Source organism: Thermobia domestica, chromosome 9 (assembly GCF_964235325.1).
Source record: "Thermobia domestica chromosome 9, izTheDome1.hap1.1, whole genome shotgun sequence".
Lineage (NCBI taxonomy): Eukaryota > Metazoa > Arthropoda > Insecta > Zygentoma > Lepismatidae > Thermobia > Thermobia domestica.
In genome coordinates, this window is record NC_137462.1 from 167,662,157 (window position 1) to 167,686,824 (window position 24,668).

General features: G+C 35.0%; 1 protein-coding gene across 1 annotated transcript; it reads right to left on the reverse strand.

Annotated features, from left to right (window-relative positions):
• Positions 1–273: 273 nt before the first annotated feature.
• Positions 274–24,605, reverse strand: LOC145695188 (mitochondrial import inner membrane translocase subunit TIM44). The gene is made up of 6 exons (XM_081772157.1): positions 24,341–24,605; positions 20,384–20,500; positions 16,456–16,619; positions 7,752–7,885; positions 6,009–6,285; positions 274–1,163 (listed from the first exon to the last, which is right to left on the reverse strand). Exons 1-6 carry the CDS (start codon positions 24,341–24,343, stop codon positions 524–526), a joined length of 1,335 nt encoding a protein of 444 aa, XP_081628283.1. The 5' UTR covers positions 24,344–24,605; the 3' UTR covers positions 274–523.
• Positions 24,606–24,668: the final 63 nt, after the last annotated feature.

Genomic DNA, 24,668 nt, shown 5'->3' on the forward strand with positions numbered 1-24,668 from the left:
TAGTGGAGAGAGTTTGCCTAATTTTGTAGGGAGATGAGGGAAATGTTCTACTGCAATAATTATTGATTTTTGTTTCTAAACGTTAAGTTTACGAAGCTAGTAATAAAACAAACGAAAATAAAGAGAAATAAGAAAGTGTCACTGAAGTCTATAATATACATTTGAATCTACCACAATGAACTCGAAATACTTCTTAAATAATTTAAATGAAGGCTACAAGTGGAATTTGGGAACAGTGCTTGCTTATCGTTACCTTGATGCAAAACTAGAAAAGTTAGAAAATTTATATATATTGCTCTGATGTTTTACTCGACAATACAAAACAATCTGAAATATACATTTTAACTTCATGTAATAATTTAAAATAGTATGTACATTACATATCCACAAAAGTCACATGATTTCTTTACTTTTAACATATCTAAGTCGTATTTCTCAAATGATGTTTCCAGTCAAAAAAACATAACAATACTAGTTTACTGTGCGGACAAAAACTTCTATATAGAAATTTTATGTTAAGTCTTCATAACAACTGCTCGGTACTAGTAGCTGACAAATCCATTAGTCTCCATGCAGCTTTTGGATCGAGCTCAGTTTGATCCCTACACAGTACCCATACATAGTACACTCGGAGCACCTTATTTGGATCGCCTTCAACTACGTTATTTTGTACATCCCTTACGCACATTATCTGCTGAGACGTAAAGCTAATAATTAAAACGGGTCCTTGCTCTAACACTTTCCCCATAACTAAGTCCACGTTATCAATATCCAGTATCTTGGAATCAAATTTATAACCCATAGATCTTGCTTGTTTTATTGGCCCTGACAGGACGTTGTACGGAGCTTCATGGCACCAGTCCTTTAAGATTTCTAGTTCTCCTCTCACCATTGCCTCCAGAATATTCGGTATAATATCTCTTTCGCATTGTTTTATAAACTGACCCTTATCGAAGGTTGGGTCCATTTTACAGATTTCAGTTAAAGCTTGAGACAGTTCTGTCTTCTGGAAGAGTCCGCCCATAATCTCTGAAACTTTATCAGTTAAAAGTCGGGAAGCTCGTATCATTGGGTTGTCACTTTCATGGTATTTCATTCTCCAGTCTAAAACTTTATTTACATACGGATTGTTATCCTTGAATTTTTCCCAACTTGCGAAAAACCTAGAAAGAACAAATAGACAAGTTTAGAATTAGAATTTCAAGCAATTAGTTTATAACTGATTTCTTACTATGATATATTAATAATTTTCAAATCCTACAAATTGGTTACCAAACAATCGTTCTCATATTTTAGTATAGTTCTACTCTCAACACGGATGACAAAATTCCGCACACGTTGAAAGTATTGTAATTCAGAAAATAATTACATGAACTCAATAGAAATATGAAGAAATTTTCGTAATGTATCCAACAAGCGTTATAAACCTTACATATTGTCAGCTGTGATAAACAGAAGAGAGAGAGACGAAAACTCGAGGACAAAAATCAAACGAATATACTGTAAATTAAACTTAATTTCCAATCTAAAGGTTGTACTGCAGAAAAGACGGCTTTCAATAAAGAAGGCAAGGTATCGTTTCAATTTTAATAATAGGACGTGAAATCATGATGGAAATTAGTGTGTGATTTCAGTTTCTTTGCAGCTACAGATCTTCATCGTCCATCAAATAGATCATACTATCACATAGATGCACGAATATGAATAATATTCAATTATATTTACTATAAATCACACAGATGCTACCAAGTAGTACAGCATTTCAAGTGTCTATTTGGTGATCAAATCCCATGTAACGAGAAACAGGACATTTCATTTAAAGTGTTGGTATTTGAAACAAACGCTCTCAGAAAGGGCTTCTATATTCGTTTAGTATCTTGACTAGTGCTCTCAACGGGTCGGGTCGGGTTGAAGACCGACCCGACCCGACCCGTGATCCGATTGACCTGACCCGACAACCCGACCCGATCCGTTTGAGAGCACTATGGTCACGACACTGGGTGAACGCCAAAAAGCACTCCCATTGGGAATTAAACCCGGACCACGTGTACCGAAGTCTTACACGTTAACCACTAGCTAGATCAAGCGGGGGATTTGTATATGCATCTTAATGAATATTTGGCACTTTTGAGGTTTGGTTATTTCTTTTTATAACTGATACCAGTGTCTGACGTGGGAGAAATTTATTTTTTTCTTGCTTTAGTTCTATGTGACGAAATTTTTATTCAAGGTCAGTGTTCTCACCTGCTCGGATGGCAGGGAGTCTTCTCGGAAGGCAGTAGCAAGAGTATCTTGGCGGAGACAAAAGGAAATCGTTTAACTACAATGATAAGGGTTGAGGAAACGGGAGAACACCTGTGACTTTTTTCCAACCCTTCAACTTTCATTCCAAAATAGGTTCTTATGATTCCAGGACCCACGCCACTTTAATTTTTCTTTCTCAGTAATTAAAACGTATTTTACAGTATATATAGTTGCACGTAAGAAGATACATAATATGAATTTTGTAATTTAAAATTTAAAAATACAGTATGATAATTAATTATAAAGTACTAATTTTATTTCATCACTTTCAGCCCAACAAATGAAATTCAAACAATTTGCACCCTGGGTCTTGGTCATCAATACTGCGTCTTATTCTTTGTCTTGCACAGTCAAGTCTTGGTCCTGCATTTCGTCGTCTTGGTGGTCTTTCATGCTATACAAGAGCCAAGAATGCTCGCCTCATCGGTACAAATGAAGACCAAGTGTGATTTTGATTATGGTCTTTCATACTATACGGAAAGCAAGAAAATATACTTATCGCTACTTCATGATACCAAAACAAGGCCAAGAGCAAGATTACTATGCACTTCGTCTTGCATATCCAATCTTTATCTTTTTTTGTATCGATGTTCTTGGGCTTGGTGAAATAAAATGAAATATTCAGTTTAAGATCCCTCGATTCTGCACCGAGGCTAAGGGATATGGTGACCATGAGAAATGAATGCAATGGTGGAATGAAGAAAGTGGGAGGAAACAGGAGAACCTCGTGAAAACTCACTACACGGCGTTTCCCACCACAAAGCCCACTTAGCACAAGCTGGGATCGAACCATGAACACCATGCACCAGAGATGAATTCTCTACCACTGAGCTACCGCGGCCCTGCTTGGGCTTGGTCGTCCATATCCAATCTTTCTTTTGGCCTTGCTTAAACAACTTCTAGTGTTTTTCTAAATCCAGAGTCCATATTGGCGTAGATATTAATATTACAGTCGATTGGTAAAATCAATCTTCCACATTTAAAAATTAAAGTACAGATAAGTACAAAAATAAGCATTTATCATAAAAAAAAACTAGCTGCAAGTGTTCAAAATAGATTTATGGCTTCTATAAAATCAATTGAAAATTGCTATTTTTAATTAGGCAGCTAGTGAAAAACAGCAGCTTTCGACTCCAGCCGAGTTTAAGCTCAACCTAAACTCAGTTGACCAAAGTGAGCTGACCCGACCCGAGTAGCCTGACCCGACAACCCGACTCGAGCTGACCCGACCCGACTTGGGTCAACCCGACCCGTTTGAGGGCACTAATCTTGACACACCACTAAGAGTACAAATTTTGTAGCTTAATGAATAAATGTATACCGTACAAAACAAAATTACTTTGATCTTTATCCTCTGACGTTCCTGCTGATAACCAAAGGTACTATTCATCAGTTGACCCAATTTCTTCAAAAGTTGCGATTTATTGATGATGTTTATTTCTAATCCCGAATAATCCTAGTGAGAGAAAATCCTATTGTTTTTTGGAGATTATTAACGAAAGGTCAACGGACTTTGGGAATAATGGTTGGTTATAAAATTCCTCTATAACATAAAATACCAAAAGGTTAACAATATTGTCAATACATGTAAGTTGTATTTTTTTTTTAATAGAACTACGTCAGGTTATTACTTATTTCAAATTTCCACGTAAAACGAAAACTTAGTGCTATTTGAAATAACACAACTTTATGTTGGATTGGCAACATCGTTAACCTTGTGGTATCATAGAGTGTACCAAACAATGATCCTCTGTCGATATTAGCATGGTACAAAATTTTAGCAGTTTTTGTCCAATAGTTTAAGTTACAAAGGCGTATCAAGATAAATGGTCCATCCAGTATACATGTATATAAGCATTTATTTAACACTAAAACAGTAAATAAAACTTCAGTAATGCAAAATGAGTACTCTGTAAATTATTGTTAAATTATTGTATAACGATTTGTTACGTCATTACGGAAGAATTTTTATGTTAAAATGTTCGTATATCCGCATTTGTGAACGTTAGTGATATGGAATTTGGTGGATAGACTTCTTCTTTAAAAAACTGAATAATACGTGTTTCAGACATTATATATATATAACCGGAATGGAGATTATAATTATTACAATAAGATGTCCATATTTCGGAATTTCTTAAGGTTAGAGACATGAAATTTGGTATTTAGACCTCACTTAAAATAATTTGATAACTATTTCTGCGTTTTGCAATATTTGAACTTGAAGAGAAGAAAAGAGGTAGGAAAAAAGGTGGGGCCTTAATTATTATCATAAGAGTTAATAACTCGGAATCTCTTAAGGTTAGAGGCATAAAATTTGACATTTGTACATATCATGTTAAAGCGTAAAATAGTAAGCCATGTGTAAAGTGTTTCCTGATATTTCATTTACATGAAAAGAATGAATGGGATGATAATTATTATCATAAGATGTCCATATTATGATGAGATGGTCATACATCGGAATTCCTTAACGTTTAAGATATGGAATTTGATATTTGAACCTTTTATTTAAAACGATGTGTTTGATCGTTTTTTGATATTTGTTTTAGAAGGGAATAAAGGAAGTGGGAAGAAAGACGGGAAGCAATAGTACTCAGTGAATTATCTTTTCTTTACATATTGGTAACATCTAATAAAACTACGCAAAATATTAACAAAAATTGCAGTTTTATTCAAGTTCTGATGATGGCTACACATGATATTTGCACGATTAATATCTTTTAGGAATTAGGATTCAGATTCCTGGGCTTTCGGCATATGTTAACCCGTCACGTTTTGAGGAATGACGTCCCTCGACGAGCACACTATCCGAGGAAAGGGAAGGAAGGAAGCGGCCTGGGACCTATAAGTTAGGCACCACCCCGGAATTTGCCTGGTGTGAATGAAGAAAACCCAGGAAAACCTCATTCAGGATGGATGGCCTGAAAAAGCTTTTAACACTTTTTCGACTGAGTGCCCACCCACACCGGGAATAGAACCCGGGACCGCTCGCACCTTAATATATTTTTATTTATCATCATCATCAGAAAGTACAATTAAGTCTTTCTCTTGCGATGTCTTATCTAGATTTGTTCCTCTATACTCGTTAGACATGGCTACCTTCACCAGGGAAACTAGATTACGCAAGGTATCGATAAACTTTTAATAAACTGTATTTTTTATTTTAGTATTTTTCCTTTCTGTATATTTTTTAGTTACCAGAACGCAGAATCACTAAGAAGACACGAGGATACGACTCCTGAAATGATTTCGATGGATAATCTCACCCTTGCCAAATTCAAACCTAGTAACCTTCTAAACTTACGCAAGATATTAAAGAGAAAACTTTCTAAAAATCGCAAGTTTTCCATTTCAATCCTTTCCAAAGCATGTGCTCTTAAACTAAGATTTGGGGGCGCGTTGGTTCAGTGTTACAGTGCTCACCTCTGGTACAAGGGGGTCCTTGGTTCGATGTTAGGCTATGTAAGTTTGTGGTTGACAACATTACGTTCATGAATTCTCTCGGAGTTCTTCCGTTTCCTCCCAAATCCACAATCCGCAAATTCATAATCTTCATTTTCATTAATCATGCATCTCCTTTATCCCAAAGAGCATAAATACGGGACGTAAAATTAGAAAGTTAATTTAAACTAAGACTTTTTTTTTTTTTTTTTTTTTTTTTTAAATATCAAAAATAAAATACAGTCATTCTTTATCCTTACCTAGAATCTTTATGAAGTTCTACACCAGTTGCTTCCGTATTCGGGGTTATCCTTTCGACTCCTTCTCCACTTGCTGACAGCTCAACTCTTTTCCTTAATTTCTTTGGAGGTTGGTAAACTCTGGCCCCAATTCCACTTTCATCTAGTTCTTTCTTCACTGCTTCAGCAGTCTGTGTAAGAGTTTGAAATGCACTAGATTTACCAATTTTTTGACTCGTCTCGGATATAGATTCAGCTGCTTCCCGTGCAGATTTTCCCAGCTCCTCCGTAATTTGTCCTACGGAAGATGAAATATACTACTTTATCAATTAATGTTAGTAATCCGTCAGGAGTATAAATAATACAATTACAACGAAAAAGATACACTTACGAGTTCCTATGATAATAAGAAGTAGTCAATCAGGTAGATTATACGACTTTCTATTTAATTCCAACTCAGAGGATGAAACTAGTAAATTGTTTCTGAAACAACAGAAAGAAAAATCGTGGAAGGTAAAAAGGGAGTTTATTTGCTGATGGATGCATATTTAACATTTAAAAAGAGATTAAAACTGCTTCCTAGAATTGCTTTGCCATTAGTGCTCCATTTGCTCTTCAGCCTGAGAAATGTTTTCTAGAAGAACTGACTGAGTGGTAATGCTATGATTTATACATTATATTAAAATAATCATAATAATTATAAAAGAGAACAGTCTGTGCGTACCTGGTATGTAATTCAACCTTTACTGAAATATTTGAAATGCTGGTTGTAGAAAGACACGTAGCATAATCGGAATCACTAATAATATGCTACAACCATCTCAGTCCGTCACGCTAATAATGTCGCTATCTACGGGATTGCTGTGTATAACGAGGTCTTTCAAGAGTTGCATTAAAAATATGATACAGAGTTTGGGGGTGTTCGGTGGGCAAAATCAAAGACGTTAAATGTAAACAATTACGAGTTTTTAATTAGCAGTGTCCTGAGTTCGATTCCCGCGGGAGCTCATGTGGTTCCGATTCCATGGTAATCAATAGGTCCATATCTCATATAGCCTCGCTGCTCAAAGGGACGCCAAACTCACTCAATTAGCAGGGCACAGTGGGCAGAAGGCTTGGGCGCAACAACTACATACATTTGACAATTGGTATTTAAGTTAAGAAATTTTCTGCAAGTAAGACAATTTATAATTACTAGTGTAATACGATCATATTTTTTTGTGTCTAATCATTTCTGAAACCTTATATCCTTAATACCGATCTTTTTGAGAGGAAAATTTCAATACTTTTGTCCCTCATATCTGGGAAACGTAGAATGAACTTCCAAAATGAAAAATTCCACTAACACGTCATACGTCCACCAACGCACCATATGATACACCAACTATGCATGCTCAAAACTAACTTACTCCCCTTTTACGTCACAGTTTAGTACACTGCTTGGACAAGTTCCTTTTAGAAACTCTACATTTTGTTCAAGAAAACATCAGCTTACGTACTAGCATGCTTACATCATTGTCACGCAGTCCCCACTCAAATTTCAATTATCAATCTTTTTAACGAACTGCTCACTGATAGTAATGTTTACTGCTTTATGTAAAATGTTACATACCTCTACCTGCACAAAGCGTTTTTATACCATGTTTGAAACCTACTTCTTTGATCAAATCACAAGCTCTCTAGTTCCATCCGAAAGATACTGAAAAAAATACAAGAGGAAATGCACTTCGACACAACAGCATATTTTCTTTTTCACACAATTACCTGCTTTCTTTGCAATGTCAGACTTTCCGGCCTCTTCTAAAGCTTCCTGCATTTTCTCTTTAATCGTCCCAAACTTTTCTTTTAAAACTTCTGAACTCCGAGAAGCTTCCGACTCGACAGTCCGATACTTTAACCTGTAAAAATTCAACAAAAACTTTTAATATTTCAAATATTAACATTTATTGCTTTACTAGACATTCTCAACACCAAAAATAACTTTTAAAGACTATTTTAAGAAAGGAATTCATATCATTAAATGGAACGAATGCAACAGAAAACTATGTTGTTTCATAGCGTGTTGATCCTATTCATGTTTCTGAAATGCAACACACACAAATACAGAATGTTGCATGCAAAGTTCACCTGAGTAATTTACTTACCAAACCCACTTGCATTTTTATGAAATGACTATAAACTCTAAAACTAATGAAGAAATTAATAAATATTCATTCCGAACGTGCTCCACACATTTTTTTTACATTTTTGTCAATTATTTGATTTTTCTAATGAATGAATAAATAATAATAAATTTTAAAAATCAATTAAATCACAAGAATATTATATATATCGTACGCGATCGATGAAACTCATACGATCTTGACCAAACTTAACATGCAAGTAGACCTTAACGAGCTTAGTGCGCATATGAAATATTATAGTGTAGATGGAGAATCAAAGCTCGGGTTTGGAATAAAAAACCTCCAATTCTATTGAGAACAAAAATACATTGAATAAACCAGCTATTCATCGCTAATTTGAGGCATAAGAAAGTAGACAATGAGACAATTACTTATTTTGTATGTACACTTATAATAAAGAATTATTAAAAACAATGAACGACCATTTTTCCTGCAATAGGGTAACTAATCATCAACATACGAGAATCCAGAGTAACGTTGAGTGATCATTCTCTCTCAAAGATGACCACGATTCCAGGTTCTTACAAGATACAATTCAGACAAAATCTCGAATATGACAGTTTATGGAGTTAAGTTCATGAGACAGAATGTTCATTCCACAGACCTTTTTCACTCAATGTATGTCACTCAATCGTGGGGTTTCTGTATAATCAGGTATAGCCACTGGGTCAGAGTCTTTTACCTTTTGTTGTACGAATAGCCTTTGAGGTCCCGAATTAAGAGATGAAGAATTTTTATTCATCAATTCGTCTTTGCTATCTTCAAGAGCCCAGTTGTTTTCAACAACGAATCTTTTGGTCATTTATCCTAGAGTTCATCGTTCCTTGGAGCTACAGCGATTCCATGATGTCACACCAACGATAATCAGCAGTTACCACTTTGCTTTCTGTTAATTAAGCTTACTGTACTACAGAAATTCAGTTGTTTTCAAAATCACGAAAGAGTTCGATTAATTGTAAATTATAGAAATAAAACTTAGGCCAGCAGCTTTCTCCCGGATACAACAAATACCTCTATTTTCCTTAATTTCTTCAATAAAAACTAAGTTTACTCAAGTTCTTCACTGTATTCTATGGTCATTGATTTGATTTGTGCTCTCTAATAGTCTGTTCTTTCCTCGTGTGTTTCACAAGTCATGCTAGACCTATGTAGAAATTTCTAGAAATCTTTATAGAAATTTCGAAAAAGATTTCGTACTGTGCACATCGTGGAAAAAGGTGCTGTATTAACGTATCTTCCCAGACTAAAGATATTGTTCGGTTCGTGATGGACTTTGTGGTGAGATAAAGCCATAGTCTTACGATAGTTGCAATTCCTACTGTTCTTTCACTTTACAACCAAAAGCTACTACCGATTTTTACACAATTCAAACAAGTCTTGTTTCTTTATATTTTAAACCATCAATTGGTATAGCCACTTCGGCTTGATTTTCATTCTTGCTTATGGCAATTGTGGATCGCTCCCAATATTTCTTAAAGTTCGTAACGAGTAACTCTTTAATTTTCTAACCCGTTCAAAATTCCTTTAAGCTTAATTTTTACAACAATACATGGTGTTCGGCTTCGAATATCTGTAGTACTCTTGGGGCAATTGAATATTTTGATTTTTTCGTTCTACCCTCGTATATTTTGAAAGTTGGTGACCTCCATGACGCCGCCTTCTTGGTTTTGTTGAGTTTTTATTCCCTTCTCTTTATTTATTATTATTATTATTATTATTATTTTGGTGTGTGTGTGTGTGCGCGCGCATCATGTCGAAAATGTCACCAAATCATGGAGTACACTTCCCGGTCTTTAAATAAAGTGGAAGGTTAAGCTTGGTTCATAATTCTTTCAAGTACCTTTAAGTTGACTATGGAGAATTATTTTTTCAATATAATTCAACTTATCGTGATGCTAAAGGGGAGCAGATACGAGAGAATTTCCTATTCAAGAGTCACGATAAGTGGTTCTTTAGAAAGAATTTTAATTAACAAGAACTTATAGAACTAGGCATGCAAAGAGACCTCTTACATATAGTTTGACACAACCCGGATATGTCCTATTTTCGGGAATAGAATCTTCTTCGCACGAAAAACTCAAGAACCTAATTATAAAGTATATGATATTTTTCGATCGAGTATGCATCAGGCTAAGTTGCATTTCTTGCCTTCGCGACAATATGGCGAGTATCAATTCTACTATACGGTACAAATAACTGATTTTGTGGTTACGTTTCAGAGCTGTCTTGATGAATTCCGATTCTTTACTTCTTCAGACATTACACTTTGGACCTGGCGACCGTTGCTCAGTTTTTTAAAGAAATGCGAGATTATTTCCGTAATTTCCATTCTTGACTGTTTCCTTGTACATAAATTTAACTTGCAACTCTATCCATCTCGACTCTGGAACTCACTAAATTTAACTGGAAAATTTAACTTGTATATAATTTAGATTACTCAGAAGATTTGCAATACTGTGCCTTGACGATCCATATATTTGTTTAGTTATGTTTCTTTTGATTTATTGTTCTAGATATATATATTTATTTTTGATTTTCAAAGCATAAGACTCACTTGTAATCACGTTTTTTTTTTTTTTTTTTTTTTTTAATTTTAATATTATTTTCTGGACATTTGTTTGTGTTCTCTATATTCTTTAGGGAACATGATTCTTTTGAATGTTAAAATAGGTTATTTCATTTATTTTCATTCCTTAAATAGTTTACTTTTATTTGTTCGACGGTATGTCGTTTTAGATAATATATGAATTATTACACTTCTTTTTGGTATTTTACACAAGCTCACACCAAACAATTCTGAACTGATCAACGTATGGTTTACAATTAATAACTTATCAAGTGGTATTTACCCTTACACAATCCACAACGAAATCTTTGTACAACTTTTTTTCCCCCACAAGTGCAATGTGTCACTTTTTGCGAAAGGTTTATAACTACATTTCGCTATCTTTTAACAGCTATCCTCTTATATTCAAATATGAGTTATATTCTCTAGACTTTACTTATTTCAAGTGAGAAAATATAAGAACTCTATTTTAAACATATTTTAAAATTGGGGACATAAGAAATTATCTTTACACAGATACAGAGAAGAGAATTATGAACACAAACCTTGAAAATATCATAATGAAAAATGTCACGGATAAACATCAATAAATTATAGAATAGTACTACGATTCGCCATTCATGCTGGTCCAGTGGCAGGCGCGAAAGCCTTTGGAGCATGAAGTCCTGGATTCGATTCTCGACGCGAGACCTTCAAATTTCAACGCATTACAGTGGTTTGCATCCAAATAAAACTGTATGTCCACGTCTTACATAGCGTCGGAGCTTACCATCATCACCAACTTTATTCAGAAATTGCTGAATGTGAGAATTCGCTAAAAAAATTGAAGGTGTGAAATTTGGTACATAAAAACTCTTAATATCAAATACTGAAATAAGTGTTATAATCGATTCGTTGTCTCTGTTCGGGCGGCACTTTCTATAATCGCCTAAGTGTCGGGTCGCTGTTCGGGTACCACTTATTTATACAACTTTTTTTCCGGGGTCTCTCCTCCATGGTCCTGCCAATGAATATGTTCCGGATACCTGGGCAAGGCGTTGAAGGACATCTCCTAAAAGGGGTTACAAAATTACCTTAAGATTGTCTGCCGGTTTCAATAATGAGATGAGTATTAGGCACCGAGAGGTTCGGATGTCTCGTCTCGAAAACCTCACGGAAGATCAGACGGTCACTCAGACCACAACGCACACAAACACTATTCATACACACAACAAAAACACACTGGATTAAACGATAATATGCTTATTTATTAAAATACTATTTAAAGAAAAAAATAACGGATTAGAAAAATATTCACAACACTCAACACTGCATATGTATAATTATTTCCTTTAATAAAATCACACTTTACTTTCTCATTATACTTTAGCCCTTTATCACTTTGTATATTAGGATTGAAGATTAAGATAATGATTCTTCTAGATATACTTTTCTCACACCACTAATGCACTTGGGGGATTATAGTATTCGCGCCGACTCGTGAAGCTTGACCTAGATCTACCGATTTCACCATCCAACCGATTCTCAAGAAGCGTAAGTGATTTATTAAAAAAAAAAAAAAAAAATTCTATGCAGGCCATCGAACTAACGAGAGAAGTGGCTGTATTTCTATGATTGAAGTTTGTCACCGTATATTGTGGCTCAGCTTGGTAAACTTTGAACGTGCTAGCAAGTGATAAATTGGCTTGTGTCAATGAATAATTTATTCTAATACGAATTTTGAGAAATATTACCTGATATTTCATAGGTGTAATAAGCGTCACAAAGTGCGTAAATATTCTGAAGAATTGTTGTTGTGCGTTTATGCTGTTATAAAGATGGCTTATGTAGATATCTTTATTTTGTTGGGCAACACATCCCTAACAATGAATTACGAGTAAGCTTTAAAGCCAACCCACTAACCATGTAATGCAAAACTACCTAAGCTCGCCCCGTTAACTGGGCAAACCGTATTTTGCTAAGATTCAACTAAATTCGTCCACCTAATGTAGCTCTCGTTGTATATACTCTGCTCTCTCGTCTGTCCGGCAATCTCATGCTACTAATGCTCTCGAAAATCCCATTACTTCTTATGGCATAAAAGAAATTTCAATGCGTTTATTTTGTTTTGCTTCTATCTGAAGTATATGCGTTAAAGAGTACTTAATCTGAGGGGTTCCTAAAGCTCCGACCTTATCATGATATAGTGCTTAAAACAAATAGTAACGATGATGATATGCATATATATATCGTTGAAATATGACGCATACATGCATATAGTAAGAAGGGCCTATACGAATATTTATGTGTATATACATACATACATACATACATACATATATATATATATATATATATATATATATATATATATATATATATATATATATTCGGTTTAATTTGCTGCTAGTGTTGAAGTAATATTTTCGTCATGCTTAGTTGAAAGAATTTCTTACTGCATTTTTCTTCTGTAGTCTGTATTGTTTGAAAAAAGAAGTACAAATACGATAACTGCACTTAATATTACGTAGGAGACCTGAACGACCGGTGAAATGCTACATATTGCATACTACTGATATTGGAAGCGGAAAATTTGATTATAATTATCGTTGGCAACAGTGCAAAAAACTAAAAAAAAAAAAAACCGTAGCCTTTACTTGTGAGTTATTTCCAACTTGAAAAAAAAAAAAAAAATCATATTCAAATAGTGGTAAAAAGTGGTGATATATTCATGAAATTATTGACATGTAGGATGGTGTTGAGTATGGTTCCGAAGACGGAAGACGCTAGTACAGACACACAGATTAGGAAGTATTAAGAAGTTTAAAGGTCTGACCGGATAATTATCCTTAATAACAATTTTGATAACCGTATGATATTCCTTCCACAGTTATAGTGCGAATTAAGTTGTTAACAGTTTCAATTAGTATTAATTATATGTTATTCTCAGTAGCTGAATTATTTCTTAAATAAAAGATTTTCTTTGGAATCCATCGTAAATTCGTTATATCATATTACAATGGAGTTGAGTAGCTCTTTTATTAGATATTATCCTTTACAGTTATTCTTAGTATTTTGTTGTATTATTGTGAAGTTGAATGTCAGGTTTAATATGAAACTACGTGTGATAAATACTCAGTAATTAAGTGAATAGCACGTTGTAACTCATATGAAATTGAGTATTTTCTAAAAGTAAACTACAGACGTTATAAATAGTGTGAAATACCGGAATCTGTAACTGCATATTTTTCAAAACTTATCAGATGCGTCCACCATTTGTGTGATGATATGACTACATTTATAAACAGTGCATCATCAAAACGAGTGAGACATTCTAAAAGCGATTAGTGTAAAAAAAAAATCCATTGTGCTAAAGTCATCGTTCCTACGGATCTTCGAAAAAAAAAAAAAAAGAAAAAAAATAGAAAACTCTTTTAACTAAATAACCTGAGACAGTACATAAAATTTGAGAAGTATTTAAAGGTTTCTATGTGCAGACATCTGCCGTATTTGTAAACGTTGCAGAATATTCATTTTATTGAAATATATCTATATATATATGGTAAGTTTGTGCTATTTCTTTATTTCATTCTATTCGTTAATTTTTAAAGTTATCTTACGTAAATGTAAATAGTAACTTCATTAATAATATCAGTTTTCGTACTTTTTTTTAAAAAAAATAATATATATTACTGTTTAGTGACTAATCGTCAGTTATATTCTGAGAGAAGTAGGTGCGTAAATGTTAGAGATATCGCAAGTATTGTGTTCCAGATATATACGTACATATATAATTTAAGGTTGAGTGACTAAAGAACTAATTATCAGTATTACACTCGCCTTCTACGTCTTTTCTCCCAAACTTTACCTCTCTCTCTTTGCCCCAATTAGTTTCTTTGTGCGAGCAAGTAACACGGTAAAAAAAAAAAAAAAAAATCTTCGGATGAAGTTTGCCTCCAGTGGTTTTCATCGGGAAATCTACTGGTGGTTAACAAGGTAACAGAGAGGGGAAAAGAGGGGTAGGTTAGATATGAAGCGCGGCGCTTTACGGATCAGAGACGTGGACATTGAGAAAAGTTGAAATATTCAAGCTGGAAGCATTTGGAATGTGGTGTTGGTGCAGAATGCTGCGCATATCATGAACCGAAAAGAAAAGGAACGAAGACGTACTAAAAGACGCTAATGAAGGATGACAGATCATGACAATAATAGGAAAAAGAAGAAACAGAATGCTTCGCCACCTTATTCAGCACTCCGATTGGATCACCGTATTGATAGAGGAAAAGGAAGACAGAAAACCGGGAAGAGAAAGACTAAGGATAGAATGTCTGGAAGAGACCTTTTCAGAGTATAGAACAGCTCTCCCAAGAGAGACAAAAGTTTTAAAATATCCATGTTGCCCACCAACCTATGGTTGAGGTGAGAAATAAGAAGAATCAAAAATAAGAGCATAATGTTTCATCAGTATTTTCAAAAATTTTTTACAGAGGGGGAGTAGGCGATTTCTGTAATACTGAAATTGCCGTTTCTTTATTTATGAAATGCCGTTATACTAGGATTTGCTTGAGTCGTAGATGTGAAACTCAGTAAATAATTTTTTACTGAATTTTTTGAGCTAACACTCGTAAACAAGTGTTTCCAAAAATTTCTCTTTTACTAGGAACTAGCCAGCCGATGTCCGCTGGGAATTTAAGCAAACTAGAAGGCAAGCAATTTCGAGGCTGCTGAACTACGGCTAATAATAAAATTTCAGATAGAACTGCAAACGGGGCAAGAAGTTATAGGAGTTTGAAGTTTAGCATGGAAAGTCAATAAGAAACAAGTTTTGATGTGCGTGTGCAGCCTTACCTGATCAGTAACAACTGCAGCGAAGCTGACCAGTCTCAAACACATTATATTACTATGCTCCACGGCTAAGGGAAACCGTAATGATGATGATAACGAATGGTGGAATGGCTGACGTGGGAGGAAACGGGAGAACATTGAAAATGAAATTAAATCTTTAAGTTTTACGTCCCACGGTTATGCCGGTTTGGCTAAAGGATACGGTGATGATGAGAGATGAATGAAATGGTGGAATGAAGAAAGTGGGAGAAAACGGAAAAAACCCACGGGCACGGTGTTTGTCCACCACAAAATCCACACGGCGCGAGCTGGGATCGAACCAGGGACCCCAACGGAGAACATTGAGAAAACTTATGTACACGGTATTAGTCCACCACAAAGTTTACTTGGCACGACCTGGGATCGAACCAGGAACTTTAAGTACCTGAAGTGAGTGCTCTTCCACTGAGCTATCTCACCTCTCCCAACAATATAGGATAAGGACGACTATGTAAATAAGCAATCCATTTCGTATGGCAATGGGACGTGAGTGTACCTCGAAACATCGAAAACAAAACACAAATATCTGACAACGGAGGAATAAAATGGCAAACTTAAAATTCTTTGTAGATATTTGTTTTATTTGTTATGCATGTGCAAAAGTCCAGTCTTGTTCAACATCCAAATTTTCCATCCTTAAAAGCACTGCATCCTGTGAATGAACTTGCATCAAACTGGGGAAGTCTATGCCTTTCTCGTTAAAGTCTCTTCCACAGTTATAAGAATTACACTTCCGACTGTACAAATATCACTACAGAGTATTTAGAAGTCGTTTTCGTTCTAAGTGATTCTTAATTACAAGTACATACTTATATTACGTACATTAAGTACACATTTAGAAGCAAAATAAACATACCTCGCTTTTTTGAGTGCTTCTGACTGCTCCAATTTTTCTGCTTCCTCGCGAAACTTCTTCAGATTCTCCTTCATTTCTTTATTTTTCGCTATTTCTTGCCTAATGTTTTCCACAAATTGTGAGAAGAAATTCGGTCGTCTTGCAGGTGTTCCATACGACCTAACCTGAGAATTATATAAAAGAAGATATCAATGATAATAAAGGTAACAGGACTATTAATGAGTGGTCTCCACCAGTTCTTAGAGAAGCTGTAGGAAAAATGTTCTTTTACTTGGTGCTTCACTTTCCTTTTCAGTCTGGATATGAGTAGAAATGTGGATTACTGTGGTATCTTGTGCAGGATATCTTATCACTAGAGACCAAAACGGTAACAACTTTACCACAAGGGGTCTCAAGACAAAATTGTGTTACATTATTTTGTCATATATAAAGATCGGGACGTTTAATATGAACGAAACATGGCGTTGTAGTTAGGAAATACACCGAAGTGCAGAATCTACATAACAAAACCAACAAATTTTGAGAAATGAATCTCCGGGCGTACAGCTTGGGATTTCGGAGCTATAGCCTGCCAAAAATTGACCAAAAGTTTAAAACAAAGGGTTATAACTCAATGCCGAAGTAAAGTCAGTTAAAGGAATACAGTACTTATTTTGAGTTTATATTACATTAATGTATTAGTGGATGTAGAACAGGAGCATGATATAGAGTTAGCTTTAAAGGATACAAGGAAATTTAAGAGGTCTTTTAGAAACGAAAAATGATACACCAAGAACTGAAAACTGGCACATTGGAACACAACGCAACACAATGAGTTCTTTATATACGAACTTCTTATAAATATAAAAAATAAATAAATAAATAAAAACATGTATATTTGCGAATTATGTAATAAAACAAAGGGTTAGATAATAAGCAGATACGTTTAAAAAAGAATATACAGCAGTATAGCATTACATCTGAAGATAATTCTGTTAATTGTGTTCTTATCTAGCCTATCGTACATATTGCATTTCTTCCTTCCTGTTTAAGCACGCTTGAAGAGGTCTCTAATTTCCTTCTGAATGTGTCTGCTGCCGCTGTTCGTAGCACCACCGCTTCCACTACCTGAAATGCATTGTCTGGCACCGCGTTGCTGTATTCGAAAAGATAGCGTTGCAAGTTTTCCAAACTTTGAATCGCTTCATTGGAACTCGTGTGCTGTTTCACACAATGAGCTTCAGTGAAAACATATATATTTTTAATTTCGACCTTGAACTCTGTTGGACGCGCGTTGCCTTAAATATCTGCACTCGAGGCGATTTCTGCTGTCATCCGAGTGGGAGGGAGAGGAGTGAGTCATGCCTGGCTTGCACAGCGACAACAACTATGAAAACCAGTTTTGCGGTATTTGCGTTATCCACGAGCAGAAGAAAAGAAAACAAGATCCCGTTCTGAAAATTTCGTTATAAGCAGTCTTACGGAAAATATTAGATAATATATGGTCATTTCTCCCATGTTTTAAATAGGCGGTGTGACGGGGATTTTATGTATGTTCGTAATATCCAATAATTCGCTATATGCGAGTTCGTTATAAGTGGGCTGCATTGTATTTGCTTTTTATGAAATGCATATAATCGTGAAACTACAAACTGAATAGGAGATTGGACCAAGATACGCATTACCAGAATGAATCACAACATGAACAATATAAATAATACCATTCCAAGTGTATTCTGCGAATACAATCTAATATAACAGAACTCTGGTATATAATTGGTAATAAAATGTATTCGGATTCTTTACTGTATCCTAAAGTCTTCGTCAATACTAGTAAAAACATTATAAAGTAAAACTAAGTAATATGTCACAAATATAATAATAAAATTAAGTAGTATATAAAATCAGTACTAACCTTTCTTATTCCTAAAAAAAAAAGATTACATTCAAAGCCTTTATGGTCTTTGGCAATAGAAAGTCGATAAAATTTCCAAAATATTGGATGTTTTTTCTTTACTAATACAGAAAGCTTAGTACTAATTTTATTGATATGTATTCCATTCGCTCTATTAATAATTAGGCAGTTTATGCTCATTATAACTGAACAACTGTAATATATTTGATAATAATAATAATAATAATATAAGCTTCAATTGATTGTTTTGTGTTAGCATTTTTTTTAAAGAAATTTTTTTGCTCTTTCGTAACCAAATAACTAACCCGCGTATTTCCTGTGCGTATGGTTCCATGTTTATTTCCCCATAAGGACGCTTCTTACAAATACAAGCCTAAATATTATATCTGAGTGTACACACTATGTTGTTTAAGTATAACAGGAACTGTAATACAGTCCTTGTGGTTTGAATAGTTAAGTACCACATTCAATAGTAGTAAAATGTATGGCTATTTAGGAATTGAACCGGGTAGCATAACTGGTTAACGCATCGACATGCTAAGCCGGAGTTTCGGGTTCGAATTTCGAACCAATTTTGCAGTTTTTCACCCTTTGTATATAAAGAATCACAAGTGTTTCACTAGCTGTCTAAGAAAAATATTTCCTATAGCCTTCAGTTATTGTGCTAGATTACGAACTTTTCGCAAGTCTATCCAAAAGTTCACCACTTATTAATTCTTCTCCTTATCTTTTTATATCGACTGACAAAGACACTTGAAAGTGTCAAAAGGAAAGAATAAATTGTGCTTCATCTGTAAGGAGATGAATAAACTGAAATTCACTATTCTGACACTGTTCTCTGTGGGACATTATTAGGGTTCCAGATGTGCCACTTTAGCCCAGACAGTACCGGATTTACATAATTATTTCCCCTTTTGAAACAGTTCAAATTCTAAAATGTTCCACTTCCAGTTTTCCTCCAAAACATAAGTTAACATCATTCGTGTGATATTTTAAAAATGTCAATTTTATTAGTCACTTTTGGTGAGTGTTGACCTATCACATATTTAATTAATTCTGGTATTATAGCAAAAAGCAAGCATATAACTTTGGTTATACGATAAATTTTCATAGGATGTCCCGGAAAATACAGAAAAATCTAAATATATGGAAGTTCGTCGGGATCGTAGTACTGCAAATAATTGATGCGTCGAAGTATCAAATAATACTTTCGATAAAGTAGATACTTTCAAATGATTAGGATCAATATTAACAGACCAAAATCATTACCCACGAAGAAATTAAATGTCGACTGAAAGCAGGGAATTCGTGTTATTATTCGTTTCAAAAGCTTTTGGCTCTGCGAATTCTGTCGAAGAATTTGAAGCTTAAAGCATGTAAAATGATAATCATATCTGTTGTACTGTATGGTTGCGAAATATGTTTACTTACTTTAAGGGAAGAACGCAGACTGAAAATATTTTAGAATAAAATCCTGGGACAAATATTCGGACCTAAGAGGAACGAGAAATGGGAATGGCGGAAACTTCATAATGAGGAACTGCAAAATTTATACAGTTTACTAAACACTGTTGTAAGAGGCTCAGGTGAGCAGATCATACAACCACAATGGAAGAAAGTAAGATGCTTTGAAAGTTTTGACTGGAAATTTAATCAGAAAACGTCCTTTAGGAAGACCTAGGCGAAGGTGGGGGGACAATATTAAGACGGATTTTGCAGAAATAGGAGTACAAAGTAGAAGCTGAACCCAGTTGGCTACGAACAGAAGTCAATGGAGAGCTTTTGTGAACGCAGCATTGAACCTCCAGGTTCCATAGGACATAGAGTTAGTTAGGATGTTCCGGTTTTTTCATCTGAAAAATCTCGAAGCATTAGACATGATGCATGATACTAACTTTATGCCTAAGATGGTGATCTAATTATACTAATTTTTAACGCATGTACGTAATCGTCTTTTGTGCAACTCTAATTATATATTATAAGTTTTATGAACCTTTAAAGCTACTAAAACATTTAGGATTGCGATTAACTTACATCATACTTTGTGTTTAGCAATAAAGCAGAGGTGCTTCTAGTAGGAAGTACTTCAGTGAAATGGTGAATCTTGTAAATATAACACCATGGATTCAGTAACCGGCTTCTGTCAGGAAGCTGAAATACAAAAATGTTGTAATTAAACTACAAATACAACTTACAAGGCATTTATAATAAGGAAATTAACAGCTGCCAAAAAGTATAATAACTGAGAGCTCTATTTAAACACGTCCAGGTTAAACTATTAGTAGAGTCTAACGTTGATGTCACATTTATGGGTACTCTACCTGGTTCGGTCCTTCTTTTTCGTTTCTTTCTTTCGTTATCAGAGCTCCTTCGTGACAACCTGGTTAGCACCAGAATTCAATTCCACATTAAGCTGTAAGCCTTCATTTCATAAGCCTCGGTGCTGTTAGACTCTAAGCCAATCAAAATCAATTCAAGATAGGAAAACAACGCTGGGCCGGAATCCATCTATAGAAGTCATCTATAGGAGATAAATTACAAAAACCATGTATGTTTAATTTGGCAATTCAAGATCCATGTGTCTACAGTAAATCTACTATTGTAGACTGTCTACTATCGTACGCAATTCTGAAAATAAAGCCTGTTGTTATTGTAGCCAATATGACTAAACAGCTATTACTATTAGCAGGCAGTAATTATAAACAATTATCAGTATGCAAGACATAATCTTATTCCATTTGTTTACTTAAAGATGCTATACGATACACACTGAAATAAAAAGAAATTTTTACCTTGCATTCACTTAAAGATTTCTTATTGTACCATTTCAACACTCGCTGGTGTCTTGGTCAGTAACCGAAACCTCGTAACATACTGAACCTTTTACATAAAAAATAATGTCTTGAAGGAATTAATGAGAAGTGAATCATTGGGCCACAAATGTAAAAAGTATACAGATAAAAACTTACAAAGAGTGAAAAAATGATTTGGCTGGACCGGGACTCGAACCTGGGATCTCCGGCATACCGTGCCGATGCGTTAACCACTACGCCATCCAGTCCGCTTCCCAGAACAGCCAAACACTCCTGCATCGATGCTCTCCATTCAGACCACATGGCTTGTACCGCAGCCTAAGCTGCTGTGCTTGGATAATCTAGTGTCCATATATTGAGAATACCTTTAATAGTTGTAATTATATATATATAAATCGGTTGTTTCCTCCTTGCATTAATATATATATAGAAAAACTTGATCACTTTCTGCATTGAAGCCACTTACTGGAGGATCTTTTTAGAGTCCGGTATGTGATGAGGCATTGATTACTGATGAAGACGCCAACGGCGTCTGAAATGGTTTAATAACCTTTAAGTGAATGTCGGTTGAGAGATTTACGCAATTTGTCCTAACATAGCTTGGTATGATTATCAAGACACCACTGCAGGAGTGAAGTGGCAAGTTCTTTGGACATGGGTTCACATACGAAAAGGTAACTAGGAACTGGAGTGAAGGGACAGGTCAGGATTAGAAATGCCAACTATGCAAGACCTGCGCAACAATAGTTTTATTGCACAAGAAATCTGCACTTATCAATTAAAGTTCCAATATAAGCACTCTTGACTTTTCACGGAAAAGGCGGCTTGATTCCTTATATAATGCAATCTGAAAATTGCACAGAGAAAATATCACTAAAAAAAAAGTTCAAAGCTAATTCAATTAATAAATTACAACTGGATACTGTTCAAACGCTTAAATGAACTGTAAATTTATGAAGCCTTCTCTGACATGCCACTTGCGCTCAAAGTATATTTTTCATACATTACAAAAGAGCCTTAAATGAGGTGTGGCAATACTAACTACGCTAAACTTAATTCGAGGGAAGTCATGATTGAAAATACAACAAGTAAGTATACTGTGTGGTAATGAAACTCTAATCGTAGTACTGCAGGTCAGTGAACCAACTATAAACTACATTCATCTAATTTAGCATGTTCCAAAGCTGAAATTTAATTCTTTGGAAACAATTCTATGTTTGGAAGTCAAATCCAGAGATGATAATGACAAAATAAAACCATGGTGGCGTGTACAAACTTGTAGGATCGGATTCAATCCTAACTCGGGGTGTACTCCCCATTGGCCCAGTGACTAGCGCGCATCCGTTTCAACGGGTTCGATTTTCGGTGGACAGACTTTAAAAATTTGATCCCGTTAGGGAGGTTCGGATTCTACTTTAAACTGGAAAATTACATCTCATATAGCCATAGCCTCGGCGCTGAAAGGACCAAAACTCAACCCAACCAACGAATCTACGCGGGGATATGCTTTTTCTTCTTCTTCTTCTTCTTCACTTGTTCCAGTGTAGCCGGTGCGTAGCGCTCATTATTATTATCTCCTGTACGTGCTGAAGTTTAGAAACTGTGAAGGTATACCTCAACCCACTCCCTAGTCTTGTCATAGTTTAAGCCTAATGAGAGCCCTTTAAAATAAATAAATATGAGAGTTTTCTAGACATTTATTTATATAAGACAGTAGAATACAAATATTTTGCCATTGTAATAACAACAAAAATTAGCGTAATAGTTCTTGATTTTTAAAATATTTAGTTTTCTAGTGTCAGATTGTCACACACGGAACTCCTGGATTGGCCGACCTCCGGATGATGCGTATTTATATACGTAACGGGAAGTCCTCGCACAGTCAATATGCACCCATTAATGCAACTCCTATCCAAAGAAATAATTTCTAAGGCTCTACGAGTGAATTTCGTAAGGAAGTAATTGAATATAATACAATAGCAGGTAATTTCCAAATTTAACACACAGTTGGAGTCAAAGTAAAAATTTGCCCAATTATTTGAGAATATGCCAGGGGTGCCAGACGCTAATTGTCCAAAGCGTCTTAAGAAATCATTTAAAACAAGAAAAACGATTTTTTTTTTTTAAATTTGACGAATTATTCTTACTCTGCACCATTTTTTCCTCCCTCGTTTCACTAAAATAAGTTTGCAGAGATTCCATATTAACATCCGACAGATTTATGTCCCTTTTCACCACCAAGATTCTTTCTCTGTCCCGTGTTATCTTGTTATAGAGCTTGAGCAGCCCTATACGACGGCCCAAAGTACTGCATCAATCTGTAAATTGCAATGAAGGCTATATTCAATGTCAGTTCTACCACTGTAAAAACATAGGTCCTACCATTTATTATCATAATTGTCACCGTTATATCTATCAGATCCTTCGAAGTTTTCAAAGAAGCTAACTCCCCAACAAGGAACTCTGCACAGTGAGAATGGGTATAATTCTTCCATGAAGTGATTACCTAACACAGGTTTGTGCGTTATTTTCCTCTTGAATGATCAGACTGCACGCATATAATCAATCTGCACTCAATTTTCTAGGTATGCGCCAACAAAATAACTCAATGAATATACCACTGGGATATAGTATACATGAAGCTGCATCAGTTCCCGAAGGAACAGGACGCTCATACTTTTAGGGATTATTCATGGAGTATGTACGAACTTACAAAGGGGGTAACAAAGCGACTTTTATTTACTTAACAGTGATGTCAAATAACTTTCAACTTGACATCACCTCATAAAACTACATTGCACTAAAACTTCATACAGATTACGCGTATGGGAGTAAAGGAATTAAATTACGCTAGTTTAAATAGTGCACGGAAGAGAGTTTAGATTTACTTTTCAATAATATTACCAAGTTACTTCATTGTGAATACAGATCAACTTGATACTTGCACTAGCTACAAGTAGTAAATCTGAACTTGCAACACGTGTAGTCGGCATGGTATTTCTGCGATGGAGCCGACTTCTGATGCAAATGCAAATACTAAGTAACATACCAGCTTCGAAGAACGGGTGAACTACACCATCCTTCTTCTACACAAGATAAACATAATTCTTTAGAAATAACACTAAAATTGCATACAAAGATATACACGAAATTGAAGTGCAAACACATTCACTCATACCATTTTTGATACTTCAAAATTTTGTTCGCCTTTACCCTTTCCGAACTTGATTACCGAGCGTCGACCATTAGTGATATTAACACCTTCTCCGTCCTTTGCGTCGTCTGCCTAAATCTCTTCTTTTCTTCGCAGAGTACTGCATTATGCTACTTGAATAAAAGTATGAAACCAATGCACTTTTAAAAATCATAATTAGCTATCCAATTCGATTGCTTATTTTATTCTACATTCCTTATATTCTTGTTCTGAATAGGTGAAAATAAGGATATGTTAATTATTTCCAACACTTGATGGATGTAGTCAGTTTTTTTTTTTTTTTTACTGTTTA

Excerpts from the sequence above, each read along its gene's own strand:
- LOC145695188 (XM_081772157.1), bottom strand. Across the intron at positions 7,886-16,455 it reads GAAGCACTCAAAAAAGCGAG|GTTAAAGTATCGGACTGTCG; the intron begins GTATGTTTATTT and ends GAATTTTTACAG. Across the intron at positions 1,164-6,008 it reads GAACTTCATAAAGATTCTAG|GTTTTTCGCAAGTTGGGAAA; the intron begins GTAAGGATAAAG and ends TGTTCTTTCTAG.